Here is a 20,566-nt window from a genome sequence, read left to right as displayed (position 1 = left end):
ACAAGATTTAGAGGAAACCAGGAGTCACCTTAATTTGTGTGCTTACTACCAAATTTTGGGAGCTCAAAATGGTTTCTTAGAAGCCTTCAAGAACTTCGTGGTTATTTTTTATTCTATCTGGATCCTCTTCTTGGCTGATTGACCCCTCTTTGGCTAGCTCCGCACCTTTAACCATTATTCAGTCTTTATCCAAACAAGATGGTTGCCATTTAAATACTGGAGTCACTCCCTGAACATCAGAGGTGTGCTTCCTGGAAAAAAACAAAAACAAAAACAAAAACAAAAACAAAAACAGAAACAAAAACAAATACTTTACTTTATGTAACTTAGCAGCATGGGTTCAGTATTCAGTATTCAAGAGAACTTAGCCATCCTGACTCAGGAGTATAGGTATCAATAAACCACATTACAAGTGTAGCAGATTGAGTAACATTCTGATCATCTGAAGAATTGTTCTCTTATGCCATGTTTGGTACTACACGATACCACACCATGTAAGTGTCATCCATTACCTGAAAGCAAATAATAAAGGTCTATATATACCCTTTTGTAAAGAAACTTAAGGGAATCCTCCTCTGAAAAGCTTGTGAAATCAGTGGTCATCGTCAGAGACCACAGTCTTTTTAACGTCTTAATTTTTGTATTTGAAAAGGTCATCTTGGAGGATGCTGTCAAAGTCAAGAAGAACTTTCAGACTTCTCTTTGCAAAGGCCCATGAACTCCAGCCCTTCAATATGAATTGCCTTCTTCTTCTTTTTTTTTTTTAATTGAGCACCATTTTATTTTCTTTTTTCTATTTTTAACACTTGTTTTTAAAACTTTGGGTTACAAATTTTCTCCCATCCTCCCTCCCCACCCACCCTCAATGAAAAGGCAAGCATCTTGATACAGGTTATAGATGTGCAGTCATGCAAAACCCTTCCATAGTAGTCCTGTTGTGAAAAACTAAGTATATTTCCCTTCATCTTATCCTACTCCCCATGTATTTTATTCTCTTTTCACCCTGTCCCTCCTCAGAAGTGTTTACTTTTGATTATCCCCTCTCCCAATCTGCCCTCCCCTCTGTCAACCCCCTGCTTTCTTGCCCCCTTCTCCCCTTATTTTTCTGTAGGGTAAGACAGATTTCCACACCCTATTGTGTATGTTATCCCCTCCTAAAGCCAAAACCTATGAGAATAAGATTCACTCATTCCCTCTCACATTCCTCCATTTCCCTCCACTGTAAAAGCCTTTTCTTGTCTGTTTCATGTGAAATATTTTACCCCCTTCTACCTCTCCCTTTCTCCTTCTCCCAGTGTAATCCTCTCTCACCCTTTAACTTTATTTTCCAGATATCACCCCTTCATCTTCAACTCACCTTGTGCCCTCTATCTATCTATCTATACATACATATAATTCTGCCCCCCACTACCCTAATACTGACAAAGGACTCATGAGTTACAAATATCATCTTTTCCTGCAGGAATGTAAACAGTTCAACCTTAATAAGTCTCTTATGATTTCTCTTTCCTTTTTACCTTTTCATGTTTCACTTGAGTCTCCTATTTGAAAGTCAAATTTTCTATTCAGCTCTGGTCTTTTCCACAGGAATGCTTGAAAGTCCCCTATTTCATTGAATGACCATTTTTTACATTGAAGGATTATACTCAGTTTTGCTGATGATTCTAGGTTGTAGTAGGTGATTCTAGGTTGTAGTCCTATCTCTTTTGCCCTCTGGAATATCATACTCCATGCCCTCTGGATCCTTAATGTAGAAGCTTCTAAATCTTGTGTTATCCTGGTTGTGTTTCCACAATGCTTTCTTTCTGGCTACTTGCAATATCTTCTCCTTGACCTGGGAATTCTGGAATTTGGCTACAACATTTCTAGGAGTTTTCCTTTGGGGATCTCTTTCAGGAGGTGATCAATGGATTCTTTCAATTTCTATTTTGCCCTGTGGTTCTAAAATATCAGGGCAGTATTCCTTGATAATTTCTTGAAAGATGATGTCTAGGCTCTTTTTTTGATCATGGCTTTCAGAAAGTCCAATAATTTTTAAATTCTCTCTCCTGGATCTATTTTCCAGGTCAGTTGTTTTTCCAATGAGATATTTCACATTCTCTTCTATTTTTTCATTCCTTTGGATTAGTGTTACAGTGCCTTGATTTCTTAAATTGTCACTAGTTTCCAATTGCTCCATTCTAATTTTTAAGGAAGTATTTTCTTCAGTAAGCTTTTGGACTTCCTTTTCCATATGAACAATTTCACTTTTAAGGGCATTCTTGTCCTCATTGGCTTTTTGGACCTCTTTTGCCAGTTACATTAGGCCATTTTTTAAGGTGTTATTTTCTTCAGTGTTTTTTTGGGTTTCCTTTAGCATCACTCTCAGTTTTTTCTCTACTTCTCTTACTTATTTCTCAAAATCCCTTTTGAGCTCTTCCATGGGCCGGGACCAATTCATATTTTTCTTGGAGGCTTTGGATGTAAGAGCTTTGGCTTTGTTGTCTTCTTCTGGTTGTATGTTCTCATCTTCTTTGTCACCAAAGTAAGATAATATGGTCTGACTCTTTTTGCATTGCTTACTCATGATCCCGGCCAATTACTTGAGTTTTAAACTCTTTGTTAAGGTAAGAGTCTGTTTCCAGTGTGGAGAATGTACTGTCCCAAGCTTCAGGTGTTTTGTGCAGCTGTTTTCAGAGATACTTCTAGGGACCTGTAAATTTTCAGTTCTTCCAAGGTGCTATGATCAAGGGTGAGGTGTTTACTCCTTTCCTGGCCTGTGCTCTGATCTATTAGCACTCTTTTCTCTTTTGGAACTGTGAGGAGGGTTTCCTCTCCACAGCCACTGCAAGCTCTACCACGCCAGTGCCAGCGCTCTTCCTCGCCCCAGGACCACCACCAAGAACTGTGACCCAGATCCAAGCACAGGCAAAGCAAGAGAATCCTGCACCAGCAGAGAGATCTCTGCAATCCCCCTCTGATCAGCCACTCGATTCCCCCTCTTTCTGTGGGCTGGAAGCTCAGGAGGCAGCTGCCCTGTGATACCCTAGGGGAATGGGGCTAGAACCCTACTGTGCTTCTCTTTCAGCACCACAGAAACAGACTTTTCCCACTGACCTCCGAAGTTGTCTTGGCATTCATGGGTTGAGAAGTCTAGATACTGCCACAGCTTCCCACCATTCAGTCCTCTGAGGCCTGCTCCAGGATCGCTGCGGCCTATGTGCCCATGCCAAACTACGCTCCTCTCCCTGCCCAGTGCGATATACCTTTTTGACCAACCATCTAGGCTGTCTTTGACTGGAAATTTGCTTCACTCTGTCTTTTTGTGGGTTCTGCTGCCTTAGAATTTATTTAGAGCCAGTTTTTTATAGGTATTTGGGGGGGTTTGGGGGAGAGCTCAAGCAAGTCCCTGCTTTTACTCTGCCATCTTGGTTCAGCCCCTTCAATTCCCAATCTCCTTCTTCTTAATCACTTTCTGCATGCACAGCTTGTAGCGCTTGAAGAGGTCAGTGCAGGGGTCCTCAGAGTCATCACCCTTGAGGAACTTCTTGGTGAACCAGCGGTTGAAGCATTGGTTGTACTCATGCTTCATGTTGGTGCAGGCCTCTCCCATGCTATTCATGGCAACCAGCCCCTCAGCACATTCTTAATACACAGATATTAATCCTACAATAAATAGCAAACAAGTAAAATTGAATTCCCCTTGGATATAACACAAGATAACCCATCAATCATTCTCCTCAAATATAACTGATTACAGTGAAGTTCTCTTCCTTAAAATGAAACTGAAGGTGTATCTCTTTTAAGATTATTAATGAGTAAACTACCATCTTGGTTCCACAAACCTTTGCATCATTATTTAATTATTTTCTTAACATTTTAAGATATTTCAAGGACCTTATCATATACATGAAAATATATATATATATATAAATAACTTTAAACAGGCAGATGACAAGCTAAAATTCTCTTTAACTTAGTTGTTCCAGATATGGAAATGATTATAATCTCAAAATGAAAACAGTAAGATCTTATATGCTTGCATCCTATAGCAATGCAGAGGTGCTAAAAGTGTTTCAGCAATAAGATTGTTAAATTCAGCAATAAGCAATACAGATTTTTGAGGGGTGGAGCCAAGATGTTGGAGAGAAACCAGGAAGTTCCTAAGTTCCCCCCCCGCCAGATTCCCTTGGAAACAAAATTAAATCACGCCTCTAAACAGATTCTGGAGTGAAAGAAAACAAAAAAGATGGAGTGAAACAGTTATTCAGCTTAAGATCATTTAGAAAAACTTCAGGAAAAGACTGTCTCACTTGGGTCTCACTTGGGTAAAAGGGGAACACAGCCTAGTACAGAGTTGTTTGGATAAGCCAGAAGGGGGCTCTTAGCTGCAGCACAGATCACCAGTCAAGGACTCTAGGCCCTGATTTAGCAGGCCAGCAGTAAGGCCTCCAGCCCCAGCAGAGAAGGCAAATTGTGAGTCCCAGACTGCCAGCAAAACAGGTGAAAGTAGGCTCTCCCACCTCTAGCACAGTGGTCAAGCAACAAGCACCTGAGGCCCTGGCATGGAAAGCAAGTGATGACCACCCAGGCCACTAGCATAAGAAGCTTTTAGAAATGCCCTTTGTGCCCCAGGAACAGAACTCAACTTTAAAAGTCATTAAATAAGCTGAAAAATAAGTAAGAAACAGAAAAGAATGCTAACAATAGAAATCTACTATGGTGACAAAGAAGAGGAAAACACAAATTCAGAAGAGGACAATGTCAAAATGCGTACATGTGAAGCCTAAATGGGTGATATGAAGTGTTCTCAATCCCAAAAACTCCTCTTGGAAGACCACAAAAATGATCTAAAAAATCAAGTAAGAAAAGTAGAAGAAAAATTAAGAAAAGATGTAGAATTTATGTAGGAGAATTATGTAAAAATTATGAAAAAGAGTCAATAGCTTGGAAAAGGAAGCACAAAAATTGACTGAAGAAAATAACTTTTTTTTTTTTTGGTTAGGCAATGTAGTTAAGTGACTTGCCCAGGGTCACTCAGCTAGTAAGTGTTATGTGTCTGAGGCTGGATTTAAACTCAGGTCCTCCTGAATCCAGGGCCGGTGCTCTATCCATTTACCCACCTAGCTGCCCCAAAACAACTTTTTTTTTAAGTGAGGCAATTCTGGTTAAGTGACTTGCCCAAGGTCACACAGCTAGTCTGTGTCAAGTGTTTAGTCTGAGGCCGGATTTGGACTCAGGTCCTCCTGACTTCAGGGCTAGTGCTCTATCCACTGTGCCACCTAACAGAAAATAATTTTTTCAAAATAAAATAGGCCAAATGGAAACAATTCATTTAAAAGTAGAATTGACCAAATGGAAAGAGAGGTACAAAAGCTAACTGAAAAAAATAATTCCATAAAAATTATAATTGGACAAGTGGAAGCTGATGACTCTATGAAACATCAGGAATTGGTCAAACAAAATCAAAAGAACGAAAAATAGAAGAAAATGTAAATCACCTCATTGGAACACAAAACACCTGGAAAATAGATCGAGGAGACAGCATGTTTCAAGAATTTATCAAGAACTACACTGAAATCTTAGAACCAGTGGTAAAATAATCATTGAAAGAATCTACCAATCACCTCCTGAAAGAGATCCTAAAACGACAACTCCAAGGAATATTGTAGCCAAATTCCAGAATTATCAAGTCAAGAAAAAAATACTGCAAGTAGCCAGAGAGAAATGATTCAAATATCATGGAGCCACAGTCAGGCTTATGAAGACTTGGCAGCTTCTACCATAAAGAATTGAAGGGCTTGGAATATGATATTCTGGAAGGCAAAGGAGTTTGGATTACAACCAAAAATCAACTACCCAGCAAAAATGACCATAATCTTTCAGGTGAAAAGATGCACATTGCATGAAATAGGGAACTTTCAGTCTTTCCCAATGATAAGACAAGTGCTAAACAGAAAATTTGATCTCCAAATACAAGGTTCAAGAAAAGCATAAAAAGGTAAACAGGATAGAAAAGAAAAAAAAACAAAAAACATGTTATTCAATAAGATTAAACTGTTTACAACCCCAAATGGGAAAATGGTACTTGTAACTCTTGAGAACAGTATCTCTATTAGTGCAGTTAGAAGGAATATATGTGTACATGAGTGTGTGTGTATATGTATGTATATATATATATATGTTTGTGTGTGTATGTATATATATGTGTGTGTGTGTCTGTGTGTATATAGATATATATAGATATTTAGATATAGATATATAGATAGATATAGACAGAAGGTGTAGGTATAAGTTGGCTTTGAGGTGATTATATAAAAAAATTAAGGGGTGGAAAAAAAGATTGTATTGGGAGAAGAGGAAAAAGAGAAGCAGAATAAGGTAAATTACATGACATAAAGGGGCAAAAAAGACCTATTACAGTAGAGGGAAAGAAGGAAGAGAGGAGTATGTTTGAACCTTAATTTCATCAGAGTTGGCTCAAAGATGAAATAACAAACACAGTCACATGGGTGTAGAAATACATTTTACCCTGTAGGGAAGTAGTAGGGGAAAGGGGAAAGAAAAAGGGGGGGGAGTTGATAGAAGGGAGGGCAGATTGAGGGAGGTGGTGGTCAGAAGCAAAACTCTGATGAGGAGAGAAGGGTGAAAGGAAAGAGAAATGTATAAAGAGAAAGGAGGAAATAGGATGAAGTGAAATACACAGTTACTAATCATAACTATGAATGTAAATGGTATGAATTCTTCCATAAAATGGAAGTAGATTGGATAAAAAAAAACATAATCCTAGAATATGTTGTTTAAAAGAAGAACATCTGAAGCAAAGAGATACACATAGAGCAACAGAAAAAAAGCTGGAGAACCTATTATGGCTTAGCTGAAGTAAAAAACAGCAGTGGCAATCCTAATCTCAGACAAAGCAAAAGCAAAAATATATTTAATTAAAAGACATAAGAAAAAAAACTACATCTTGCTAAGAGATATGGTGGACCATGAAGTAATATCAATACACACCATATATGGACAAAGTGGTAGAGCATCCCAATTCCTCAAGAAGAACTAAAGGGAGTTACAGGAAGAAATAGACAGCAAAACTATATTAGTGGAGGACCTCAACCTACCCCTCTCAGAACTTGATAAATCTAACCTGAAAATAAATTAAAAAATCAGTTAAAGAGTTGAATAGAATTTTAGAAAAGTTAGATATGATAGACCTCTGGAGAAAGTGGAATGGGGATAGAAATGAATATTCATTTGTCTCAGTAGTAAATGGCACCTACACAAAAACTGGCCATGTATTAATGCATAAAAACCACACAACCAAATGCAGAAAGGAAGAAATATTGAATACATCCTTTACACATCACGCTGAAAAAATAAATAAATAAAAGTAAAAAGTGAAAAGTGCCATAGAAAGATATATTTAAAACTCATTGGAAACTAAATAAGCTAATCCTAAAGAATGAGTGGGTCAAACAACAAATCATAGAAATAATCAAAAATTCTATCAAAGAGAATGACAATATTGAGACAACATACTAAAACTTATTGGATACAGTACAAGCAGTTCTTAAGGAAAGTTTTATATTTCTAAATGCATACATGAACTAAATAGAGAAAGAGGAGATCAATGAATTGGGCATGCAAATAAAAAAGCTAAAAAAACCCAACATGTTAAAAATCCTCAATTAAATGCCAAATTAGAAATTCTGAAAATCAAAGCCAAGAGTAATACAATTGAAAGTAAGAAAATTATTGAACTAATAAAACTAAGAGCTGGCTTTTTGAGAAAAAAAATAAAATAAATAAACCTTTGATTAATTTGATTTTTAAAAAAAGAAAGAAAAAAATAAATTATCAGTATCAAAAATTAAGTCAGTTCCCCACCAATGAAAAGGAAATTAAAGCAATAATTATTAGTTATTTTGCCCAACTGTATGCCAATAAATCTGACAATCTAAGTGAAATGGATGAATATATACAAAAATATAAATTGCCCATATTAACAGAAGAGGAAATAAACTACTTAATTAAACTTATTTAAGAAAAAGGAATTGAACAAGCCATCCATAACTCCTTAAGAAAAAATTCTCCAGGGCCAGATGGATTTACAAATGAATTCTACTAAACATTGAAAGAACACTTAATTCCAATACCATATAAACTATTTGGGAAAATGGGCAAAGAAGGAGTTCTACCAAATTTTTATTATGACACAAATATGATGCTGATACCTAAACCCAGAAGAGCCAAAACAAAGAAAATTATAGCCTAAAAACATTGTAAATAAAATATAAGTAATGATATTAAAATAATTTATCATAAGAATAATAAACTGTGACAAGGAAGGATTCATCCGAGGAATGTAGAGCTGGTTCAATATTAGGAAAACTATCAACATAATTGACCATGAAAATAATAAAACTAACAGAAATCATATGATTATCTCAATAGATACCGAAAAGGCTTTTTGGCAAAATATAGCCTCCGTTCCTACTAAAAAACACTAGAGAGCATAGGAATCAATAGAGTTTTCCTTAAAATGAAAACTAGCATCTAGCTAAAACCATCAACAAGCACTAGATGTAACGGGAATAAGCTAGAAGTTTTCCCAATAAGATCATAGGTAAAATAATGATATCCATTATCATCACTATTACTTAGCATTGTGCTAGAAATGTTAGCTTTAGCAATAAAGAAAAAAGAAATTTAAGGAATTAGAAGAAGCAATGAGGAAACAAAGCTTAAACTCTTTGCAGATTATATGGTGGTATTTTTAGAGAATCCTGGAGAATTAACTAAAAAGTTCCTTGAAATAAATAAATAACAACTTCAGCAAATTTGCAGGATGTAAAATAAACTTACATAAATCATCAGCATTTCTATGTATTACTAACAAAGCCCAGCAGCAAGAGATAGAAAGAGAGATTCCATTTAAAATAACTGTAGACATATAAATATATATGGGAGTCTTTGTGCCAAGACAAATCCAGGATCTATATGAACACAATTACAAAACACTTTTCATACAAATTCAGATATAAATAATTGGGAAAATATCAAGTTCTCATGAGTAGGCCAAGCTAATATAATAAAAGTGACAATTCTTCCAAAATTAATTTATTTATTCAATGTCATAGCAATCAAATGACCAAAAATCGTTTTATTACAAAAGCAATAACAAAATGCATCAGGAAGAAAAAAAGGTTAAGAAAATTAAGGAAAGCCACACCAGATCTAAAACTATATTATAAAATGTCAATCATCAAACTTATTTGGTACGGGCTAAAAAATAGAGTGGTGGATCAGTGAAATGGATTAGTTACATGAGATACTGTAGTAATTGATTATAGTAATCTACTTATTGATAAAACCAAGGACTCCAGCTTCTGGAATAAGAACTCATTATTTGACAAAAACTGCTGGGAATGCTAGAAAATAGTGTGGCAGAAGCTAGGCATAGATCAACATTTCACAACTTCTATCAAGAAAATGTTGAAATGGGTAAATGTTTTAGACATAAGAGATGTTATAATAAACAAATGAGGACAGCAAGGAATAGTTTACCTGTTAGAGAGAAGGGAAGAATTTTTACCTAACAAGAGATACAGAACAATATGAAATGCAAAATGGATAATTTTGATTACATGAAATTAAAAAGGTTTTCCACAAATAAAATCAATGCAACCAAGATTAGAAGTAAAGGAGAAAACTTGGGGGAAATATAGCTAGTGTTTCTGATAAAGGTCTCATTTCTAAAATATTTGGAGAACTGAGTCAAATTTATAAGAATATAAGTCATTCCCCAATTCACAAATGATCAAAGTATATGAACAGTTTTCAGAAGAAAAAATTAAAGCTATCTATAATCATATAAAAATGCTCTAAATCACTATTGATTAGAGAAATGCAAATTAAAACATCTCTGAGGTAGCACCTCATACGTATCAGATTGGCTAATATAACATAAAAGGAAAATGATAAATGTTAAAGAAGATATGGGAAAATTGGTTCACTAATGCATTGATGGTGGAGTTGTGAACTGATCTAACCATTCTGTACAGCAATTTGGAACTATGTTCAAAAGGCTATAAAACTGTGCATAACCTTTGATTCAGCAATATAACTACTAGGTCTGTATCTCAAAGAGATAATAAAAAAGGAAAAAGACCCACATGTACAAAAATATCCATAGCAATTCTTTTTGTGATGACAAAGAATTGGAAATTGAAGTGATGATTATCAGTTGAGGATTAGCTGAACAAGTTGTGGTATATAAATGTAATGGAATAGTACTGTGTTATTTGAAATGATGAGTAAGTGGATTTCAGATAAACTTGGAAAGACTTACATGAACTTATGCTGAGTGAAAGAGCAGAACCAGGAGAATATTGTACACACTAACAACATTATGCAATGATTAACTATGATAGACTTAGCTTTTGTCAGCAATACTGTGATCCAAGATAATTCCAAAAGACTTATGATGGAAAAGGCTAACCATATTCATAAAAATAACTATGAAGTTTGAATTCAGATTTTTCATTTTTTAAAAATTTTCTTTCTCATGTTTTTTTCCCCTTTTGCTCTGATTATTTTTTCACAACATGACTAATGAAGAAATAAGTTAACATGACATGACATATAGAACCTATATAAGATTTCTTGCAGTATTTGGGAAAGGGGAAGGATGGGAGGGAGAGAGAAACATTTATAATTCAAAATTTTACAAAAATGAACATTGAAAACTATCTTTATATGTAAGTGGAAAATAACATACAATTAAGAGGAAAAAAGAAAAGCTTAAACATTTAGGAAGTTTTTTTTTTCTTTTTCTCTCTCTCATACCAGTCCTTTCTACCTCTCTGAGATGCTTTTAAAAATTGTTCCTTGTAATGGAGTATAGAAATTTATCCTTCCCTACAGGAAAACTAGAGGGAAAAGAGATAAGGGAAGGGGGGAGAGATAGAAGGGAGGGCAGATTAGGAGAAGGGGTATTCAGAATGCATGCCATCTTGGGGTGGGGGGAGGGATGAGATGGGGAGAAAATTTGGAACTCAAAATCTTGTGGAAGTGAATGTTGAAAACTAAAACTAAATTGATTAATTTTAAAAAAATGTTCCTTGTACTCCTTTCTAAGGTCAAACAAGACATTAAACTTTCTTTCACAGGCACACGTAATCTGTTAGTAATTCTTTAATTCCTGCCTTCTGTTTCTTCCTGAATCTCTTTAAATATGGCTTCAATTCACCCACTCAATTGATCTGGTTTCCATAAATGTTCCCCACTTTCACATCACTAAGACCAATAGTTACTTATTCATTAGGAAAAAAAGCTCAAATGGCAGATATTACAATTAGCTGATTATTGCCCCTAGAATTTATTCTGACAGTTTCTAGATATCTCACATTTCTGTTATATTTTGAGGTTTGCAAAACACTTTCCTCAAAACAAGCTAATCACTAAGTGCTCTTTGTCCATGGAAGCCCACCAAGCAAACAAAAATAAAAATGGCCCTTTGTCCTGAGTGGCCCCTGTTCATTTCCACAGTAATAGTGGAAGTGAAAATCCAAAAAGGTCACAAAGGTGCTAAAAATATCTTCAATTAAACAAATCTATAAGCATCCATTTAATTGCTAATATTCTATGGGATTTTCCTCCAGTTCTAACATTTTGAAATATATTCTACTAGGAGAAGTGTCAGATTCACCATCACTGGAGGTCTTAAAAGGAATGTGGGTGGCCACTAGTTGGGAATATTTAAAGGAAGTCCTAATCAAGTATGATCTAGTGTTCTTGTACAGTATATTGAACTTGGAGTGAGAAGATCTGAGCTTAAAGCAGCAAAATATAAGGAAGCTGTAACAAACAGAAGGACAGCTCATAGGTCATCTCAGGAGACACAGTCCTTGCCTCAAGACAAAGGGAACATTATTTGTTGGGACACTTTTTCTTCTTACCCTGAAATGTTCATTATAAGCATAAGACAAGGATCAACATCAAAATTATTATGACTGATGTATCAACATCTGCCATAAAGGACAAAGGAGAGAAATTATCTAAAGAATCTAATAAGGTTCTCCTGACTATAAATATATTAATACTCACACTTCCATGCAGAAATAAGTGCTGGAGAGCTTGATAAAAATGTTAACAAATATCATTCAGGAATAGGAAACAAAAGAAACATAAACCTGTAGTTTACAAAGAAGCCTCACACATATATCATGAATACTTTCTTCAAGAAGGTACTAGGTATGCAAATATTGAACATCACAAAAAAAATGAAATTGATTATATTATTAGTAGAAAACAACTAGTTGTTAATGTGGGTCTGCTAAATCAACCATCTGTATCTAGTCAGATCATCAAATAAAATAAAAATAAAAATGAAGAACAAATTAGAATACAGATTACAGGACACTAAGATTACATCTCTTTGAACCCAAATTGTTTAAATCAGTCACTTACTCCCAGACATGGAAAATAGATTTTAAAAACAAATAAATAACACATCTATTATATATAAGATTTAGACCTTGAAGGGACTTTGGAGATTTTAGTACAGTTCTGTTCTGTTAAAGATGAGGAATGTGAGTACTACAGAAGTTATGAGACTTGTCCAAGGCCACATGGATATAAGTGGCAAATCTGAGAACAAAACCCGGGTCCTTTAACTCCAAATTTACATTCTTTCCAGTGGTGTATCATAGTGTTTACTCTGACAATTTTTTTTCACAACTCCAAAATGATCTATTCAGTTAATTTCTTTTTTAACTAAATTCCAACTAATTTTTAAATGGTACATTACTTTTCATTTTCTTTCTTTTGACTTTACTATATTATTTTGTCAAGTTATTAGAAGACACTGTTTCCCAGAACCTCTGTTTGATTCCTGACTCTCCTGTCTCTAATCTGCTCTATTTAGGTCTAGTGAGCCACAGGTTTGAGGCCAGTTTGATCTTGTTGACATTAATTGATGTCAGAATTGGGATTGGACTCAGAACTGTGCCATTGGACTCTGGTACCAGTGGGAATGGACTAGGCACCACCAGAGATATATTTCTCCTGAAACCAACCCCACTCCCTCATCTAGTGAGTCCTCCAATCCTGAGCTCCCACCTTGGTTGAGCTTGCCATCCTTTGTGAGGAAAACTCCAAGGCCCCTCCAGTGACCCTCCAGTGACTTCATCTCAGATCACTCTGCTCAAGATATCATTTCTTAAACTGTGCACCTGTGTTAAGTGGCTTCTCTGAGTGCCTCTGCTGAATTTTTTTTATGGCATACCTCTATGAAATTGTAGCTGCATGTCTCTTGTCCCTCTGTGTGCCTTTTTTTTTAAACTGCATGCTTCTGTAAAGTTGAAAGTGCACACCTTGGTAACCGTGTACCTCTGTATGGACTATAACTGCTGTCTGGTAAAATTATCTGTGTTTGTATCTGTCTTGTCTTTTTGTCTGTTTCTGTCTTTATAAAATGTGCAATGTCTGTGTCATGAGCTAGAAATTCTCAAACCCAGGTATTTTGCTTTAACTTGAGCCACAAGACCAAAAAAAGATTGGTCTTCTGCTTCTATCTGTGATTTAACTCTTCTAACTCTGTAGGGGATAGTTGGTTCCTCTTTGCAGCTAATGACTAAAACAGGGAGCCAAGAGTAGAGTTGTAACCAGACCTATCTTCATCCTCAATCTTTAGCTTCTTTCTCCATTTCCTAGTGGACTAACATGTATGCTAACCTTGGTATGTTTTCATTTCCTTCTACCCCCAGTGGGAATTGACTTTGTCATCCCTGAAAGTCTCCAAGTAAAATTGATTATGCTCCTGGCTTCAGGTCTCCTAGAGGGTTCTGGGATGTCTATGCCTTATCTTTTATTATTGATTTCCTAGTATGAATATTGGATAGTGGAGTCCAAATTATTGTCAAGCTTCTTGGAGAGCCTTCTGTTTGGGGTTCCTGAGCATCTCTGACCAGTCTCTATCTCCTTGGAGATGTCTCTATCTCTGACATCGCATGTCAGGAGGGCATAAGGAGTGTATACAATATCTGAGAACATCACTCTGTCTCTTTCTCATTACAATTGCCCCGTGGGAGTTGGCTTTGTTATCACTGTGTGTCTGATAGGCTGAGACCAAGATTCTGCTGGTTTCAGACCTGTTTTCCTCAAATTGTGTTACCATGAGACATCCCTAGAATGCTTCTAATCAGCACACCCACGGGTTTCTAGTCATTTTGTCTTGTGCAGTCCTAGATTAGATTGAAGAAATAATTGGATTTTCCTTCTAGTTTTCCTGATCATTGCTTCATCTGGCACACTTAAAGAAACTTCTGCTGGTGAATTTCACAAGGGAACATGAATCAGCTTTAACATTTCATGCTATTTAATAAAATTCTATATATTGTTGATAGTTACTGAGAGCATAATAATTCTTTATCCCTGATTTAATTAAGGAAAAATCTGAGTTTGGGAATATTCTAATAAAATATTGTTACTTATAGATATACACTGTAGTAACTCAAACTGATAATGGCATTTTCAATGAAGGCACTTACTTCAGTTAATGAATATAGTGGCATTTGCAATCAGCAAAATCTCTTTACATACAAAGCACTAAAGAAATTTGTTCTGTTTAGTAGGATAAGCATGTCCCCTGACCCTTAAAAATTATGAATTAATTTAAGGAAACCTTACTTTATAAGTATTGCAAAGGTGAAATTTAGCCCATATCAAATCAAATCACCAATTCTGAATTCATGATATGAATATATTCACTAGTTGACTGTGAGCAAGGAATATGACCTCTACCTTTCTCAACGCTCACATTTAGGAAAAATGAAGGCTTCCCCCAGGCCATGCTCACTTTAAAAACTCCTTAGAATACAATTTCATCTTGGAAGGGATTTTGTAAAGTATACATCTTACTGAGTCCCATGTAACTAGACCCTAGTAACTAAGTACTTAAAGAAAGTAACTCTAGGGATTTATTGAGGAGCCTTGACACATTCTGGATATAAGAAAATTAACTTCAGAGGAGGAATAATCAACCCCACTGTAGTCACAAGGGCACATGAGGTATAGTGTCTGCTTTTTCTATTATATCCAGAGGACGGAAACAAGAACACTGAAAATCTAGAAACTTTTGCAAGAAGGAGAGTTAAATGAACTAGAGATATTTAGCTTGAGGGGAAAAAATATGGAATATACAAAAGCTGCTTTCCAATATTGAAAAGTTATCTCAAAGAGAGGAAAGTTTTGGGTGTGAAAAAAAAAAGATTTGTTCTCTGTTGACTTAAGAATAAAGAATTTAAACCAATGGAGATATATATAATGTATATATACATATGTGTGTGTGTATAGAAAAATTTAATTCAATTTAATAAAGTATATTATAACAACTAGAGCTAGCCAATAATTGAATGGACTTTATTATGAAGTTATGAAATCCTTATAATTGGAAGTATTTAAACAGAGACTATACAACCATATATCAAAAATATTACAGAAGAGTATTCTGCAATGGATGAGAGGTTGGACTAGATGACCCTAAATTTCCTTTAACTTTAAGATCTTATGATTTTGTATTCAACAAATCATAGTTTTAGGATTTCTAGGTTTGTTCAATGAACATATTGATTAAAGAAATAAGCATAGAAATATTAAAGCAAAAGCCAAAAATATTGTTAATGCTTTCACTAATCACTGCAGAAATTACTTAAAATTTGAAAATGTTTAAAAACATTTTATTACAAAAAGAAATAACAAAATAAGCATATATGTTATAGATGTCTTCTAAAATCTGTTACTGAAAAGGGGAATATATGGATGGAATTGGAAGGAATAAATGAGAGACATTTATCACTCCAGGAGATAACTGAAAGGTTTCAAATTTAAAGAATGATATATAGATGTTTAATAACTAACTATATGTATATGCTTAGAATAATTTATTAATTTTTTTACTGTTTTGCATATACATATATAGATATAATAAAATATTATCTACCAAGAAATTTTACATGTCTAAAACAACTTCAAACAAAGAAATATTAAAAAAAACTATTTGTCAGCCACTGATCATTTAACAATTGTAAATAAAGGTAGTAAAAAGAACACTGTATCTGGAGTCAGGAGATAAAGGTTCTCATCATGGCTCTGTTATTTACTCTTTGTATAACTTTATGTTGGTCATAAAATACCCTGTATTTTCTAGGCATTCAGTTTCTTCCTCTCTAAAATTAGGGAAATGCATTAGATGATTTCTGTATTTCCTTCCAGTTATAAATTGAATGATGATATAAATAAACCTGAATATCTGCCATTATTGCAAGATTTCAATTAACATTATCTTTTTTTACAAAGTAACAGGTTACCCAGTAATACCACTTCTAGGTCTGTATCCCAAAGAGTTCATAAAAATGGGAAAAGGACCCACATCAACAAAAATATTTATAGTAGCTGTTTTTGTGGTGGCCAAGAATTGGAAACTGAGGGTATGCCCATCAATTGGGGAATGGTTGAACAAGTTGTAGTACATGAATATAGGGGAATATTATTGTCCTATAAGAAATGATGAGCAGGCAGACTTCAGAAAAACCTGGAAAGCCTTAAGTGAGCTGCTGTTGAGTGAAGTGTGCAGAACCAGGAGAACATTTGTGCAGTGTAACAGCTACATTGTGTAATTAACTTTGATAGACTTATTTCTTCTTAGCAGTGCAATGATCTAAGAGAACTCCAAAAGACTGGTGATGGAAAATGCTGTCCACATTCAGAGAAAGAACTATGGAGTCTGCATGCAGATTGGAGCATACTATTTGCTCTCTTTTTTTTTCTGTTTGTTGTTGTTGTAGTTTCTTCTTTATCATGGTTCCTCCCATTGGTTCTAATACTTCTTTACAATATGACTAATGTGAAAATATGTTTAATATGAATCTATATGTAAAGAGCTTATATCAGATTGCACTCTGTCTTCAGGAGAGGAAGGAGAGAGAGGGGGAAAAAATTTAAAACTCAAAAGCTTATGGAAAGTTGAAAACTTAAAATATATTTTTTAAAAACCTACTAATACTTATGACATGAAGTCAACCAATCACTAATCCTTGACATTGTTCCAGCTATTAAAGAAAATAATCAAGTGAAAAAAAAAGCAACAGGTTTATTTGTTTTTTCCAAAAGAAAGCTGAAAAGTCCATAAAAATTTCAAAAAATAAAAAGACCAGAAAAAAGAAAAATGGAAGGTAGAAAGTGGTGAACAGTTAGAGTGCAGAATATAAAAGTGGATGCTGAGGATTTGGCAGAGTGTAGAGATAAGAAGGCTTTTAGTAATAAATGGCATTAGACAATCTACTATTAAGAAAAGAGAATAAAAAAAAGTTAACTAAGGAGAAGAATATGCAACTCTTTCTGGGATGAGTTAAGAGGGAAACTTTCATATGTTGGGAAATAAATCCCCTTATTTTTTCTTTTCCAAGTTAAACATCACTAGTGCATTTAACCCTTCCTTCTAAGGGAGCTTCACTGGAGAGTGTTGTTGGCTACATACTTCTGCTGTATGTTTGACATCTCTGTTTTACATCATTTCTAGAGTCCTCTACATTTCCACTTTCACTTTCTGAAATCCTTAGCTATCTTAAAGTTTTAGTTCAAATGTCATTTCCTATGAAATACTTTTCCTGTTGTTTTTGCTCTTAACCTGACCCAAAACTACTTTGTGTATGTTATGTATAGATAGTGCAGGCACAGCAGCAGACTCACCAAATGTGTGCAGTGTAGCCAGCAGAAGTGGATTCCAATATGACATCAACACACTCTTTCTCTCTAAATAGGTGCACTTATCCCCTAAATGCTCTCATTTCTATAGGTCTGTTTTGCTTGTTTGAATTTTTCTGAGAGTTGAAGGAAGGCAAAGATGGACAGCCATAGCCACTGCTACACAGGTCCTGTTCAAAACTCTATCTAAGGGTTCAACCTTGATGTGTGAGTAAGTGAGTGAGTGTGTGTGGGTGTGTGTATGTTGGTTTGGGAGGGAGGAGTGGAGAAGCATAATTAGCACATAGATAGTAGTTGGTATAAGTTTGCAAATTGAATTGAATATGGAACTTTCTAATGTATGTGTGCAGGATAGGCTGGCACTGGTCACAGTGGAAATAGCACCAAAATTATGATTAAACAATGTTAGAATGATGCTTAAAGAGGGGGAAGGAACAGCAGAGATCTTTCAGGGTGAATACAGAGTAAATAACAAAAGCTAAATAAAAAAATATGAAAAATTGTCATTCCATCTTTGTTCCTATATCATCTGTATTTTTATCAATAGTCATATATGGAACAGAGTATGAAAACTTAAGTAGCCAAGAAAGTATATAAAATATTTTATACACTTTCTATGAAAAAATGAAAAAAAAATGATAAAAATCAGATTTCACCATTAAAAGCTTTGTACTTCTAACTATGAACAACTAGGTGGAGCAGTGACCTGGATAACTGGAGGCTTAAGTTCCTGAGTCCAAATATGACCCCAGGCAAGTCATTTAACCTGATTCACCTCAGTTCTCCATTTGCAAAATGAGCTAGAGAAAAAAATGGCAAACAACTCTAGAATCCTTGCCAAGAAAACTCCAAATGAGGTAATGAAGAACAAGAAACTGAACAACAAACTTCTAATTATGCTAAACATTTAATCTTCTCAGATATGATGAAGCAGAAGCAGGACAACCATTGGTCAAAGTATGTTATGACAATTTATTTCATGTATGAGTTGAACTAAATTGTTTTTAATGTCCCTTCAAAATCTCAAAGTTCATGACTGTGATTATTCCAAATTGCTAATTCCTATTGGTGCTGAAGTTTTCTGTATCTGTATATTACACATACACATACATGTGTAACAACGCATGTATTCATAGTTGATGTTATTGTTGTTTCAGTGGTGTCTGACTCTTCATGACCCCATTTTGTTTTGTTTGTTTGCTTGTTTGTTTTTGATAAAGATACTAGAGTGGTTTACTATTTACTTCTCTAGCTCATTTTATAGAATAGGAAACTGAGGTAAACAGGATTAAGTGACTTGCCCAGGGTCACACAGTTAGTATGGATCTGAGACTTTATTTGAACTCAGGTTTTCCTGTCTTCAAGCCTAGAATTCTTTCTTACTGTGCCACTTAGCTGTCCCATATTTACTATACAGACTACACATATGTGGGCATGTATGTAATATATATTTGAGTTTTGGGTGTTTGTGCATCTGTGCATATGTTTTATGATGGTTAAAAGTACTTCCCTTGTTATTCAAAGGTAATGTTCCTTCTACTCATTAATAGAGCATTACCTGCAATAATTTCCAGCTATAGCAAAGGTTCCAGGCTTATATGTGCACATGGCATGTGTTTGAAAGTTCCATTTATTATTAATAGCACATATTAAAAAAAATTCTCGAAGAACTGTAGACATAAACTGAAGTCATAGAACAGAGCCGAGCTAAACAACTTTGGAATCATTAGCAATAGCATGGGCTCTAACACCATAAGCTAATAACACCATAAGCTAAGTACATAAGTACATAAGATAATTAGCTTGACAACACAGCTAACACCTCAATGAGACAAATTCCAAGAAACTATACCACAATAATAATCATGAACCTCTCATTCTATTTCCCAATAAGAAAAATTATAAATTTGAAATATACTTTTTTTTTGAAATATACTTTTAACCATGCAACTAATAAATATGTAATTGATTCTTACCAGGATGTGAAAAATTCTGCTATTTATGTACCTGTTACCTGCCTTCAAGGAACTTAAAAAGAAATTAATAGATATAGAAAAATAAATTATGGCTTCTTTATCTGATATCTAAGCAATCTAATAGTAACCTTATTTCTCTTCCTTGGACAATAAGAATTTGTATTCTTCAATTATATTTCACCTTATACAACATAATGAATACTCAACAATTAAATAATATTCTATTCTTTTCAGTACAAAACTTATTTTTTCATACAAGTTGTTTAGATAGTAGATATATTTGTCATTTTCCTAATAAAATATAACATGAAACTACTAAAAAAGTAATGTGACAAGCTATTTAGTGCCAATGCTAACTGTTATAAAAGAATATAGCAAAAAATACAAACACCATTTTATAAGTCCTCTGCTTTTTGTTAGCTCAGATGAGAGCAGATTATCATGTGACCTAACTATATTTAACTATATAATATATAAATTTCTAACTATATTGATATATACACATACATATATACATATATACACACATATACATATATGTATATGTATACATATATACACACATATACATATATGTATACATATACATATATGTTATGTTTTCCCCAATTACATGTTAAAATAATTTTAATGTACTTTTTAAAAAAGTTTTGAATTCCAATTGCTATCCCTCCTTCCTTCCCTCTTTCCCCCACTCCCTGAGATGTTAAGCAATCTGATACAGGTTATACATGTGCAATCATGTAAATGTTTCCATATTAGTCATTTTGAACAGGAAGACTTGAACAACCAGAAGAAAAAGAAAGAAAGAAAGAAAGAAAGAAAGAAAGAAAGAAAGAAAGAAA

At 34.5% G+C, this 20,566-nt stretch overlaps 1 protein-coding gene across 1 annotated transcript; it reads right to left on the bottom strand.

The window, feature by feature from the left end:
* Nucleotides 1-677: 677 nt before the first annotated feature.
* On the bottom strand, nt 678-3,601 carry LOC114051715 (TP53-regulated inhibitor of apoptosis 1-like). The gene is made up of 2 exons (XM_027874149.1): nt 3,430-3,601; nt 678-736 (listed from the first exon to the last, which is right to left on the bottom strand). The coding sequence occupies exons 1-2, from the start codon at nt 3,599-3,601 to the stop codon at nt 678-680; spliced, it is 231 nt and encodes a 76-aa protein (XP_027729950.1).
* Between the last annotated feature and the right edge of the window lie 16,965 nt (nt 3,602-20,566).

The sequence above is a fragment of the Vombatus ursinus genome, unplaced genomic scaffold (genome assembly GCF_900497805.2).
Source record: "Vombatus ursinus unplaced genomic scaffold, bare-nosed wombat genome assembly UNPS02014805.1, whole genome shotgun sequence".
Lineage (NCBI taxonomy): Eukaryota > Metazoa > Chordata > Mammalia > Diprotodontia > Vombatidae > Vombatus > Vombatus ursinus.
The sequence above is the reverse complement of the archived record's forward strand: the minus strand, read 5'-3'. Positions and strand labels throughout refer to the sequence as shown.

Bases quoted from the DNA above. Each gene is read 5' to 3' on its own strand.
- LOC114051715 (XM_027874149.1), bottom strand. From the start codon at position 3,601: ATGAATAGCATGGGAGAGGCCTGCACCAACATGAAGCATGAGTACAAC. The intron at 737-3,429 runs GGAATTGAAGGG...AGAAGGCAATTC, and splicing joins GATTAAGAAGAAGGAGATTG to ATATTGAAGGGCTGGAGTTC.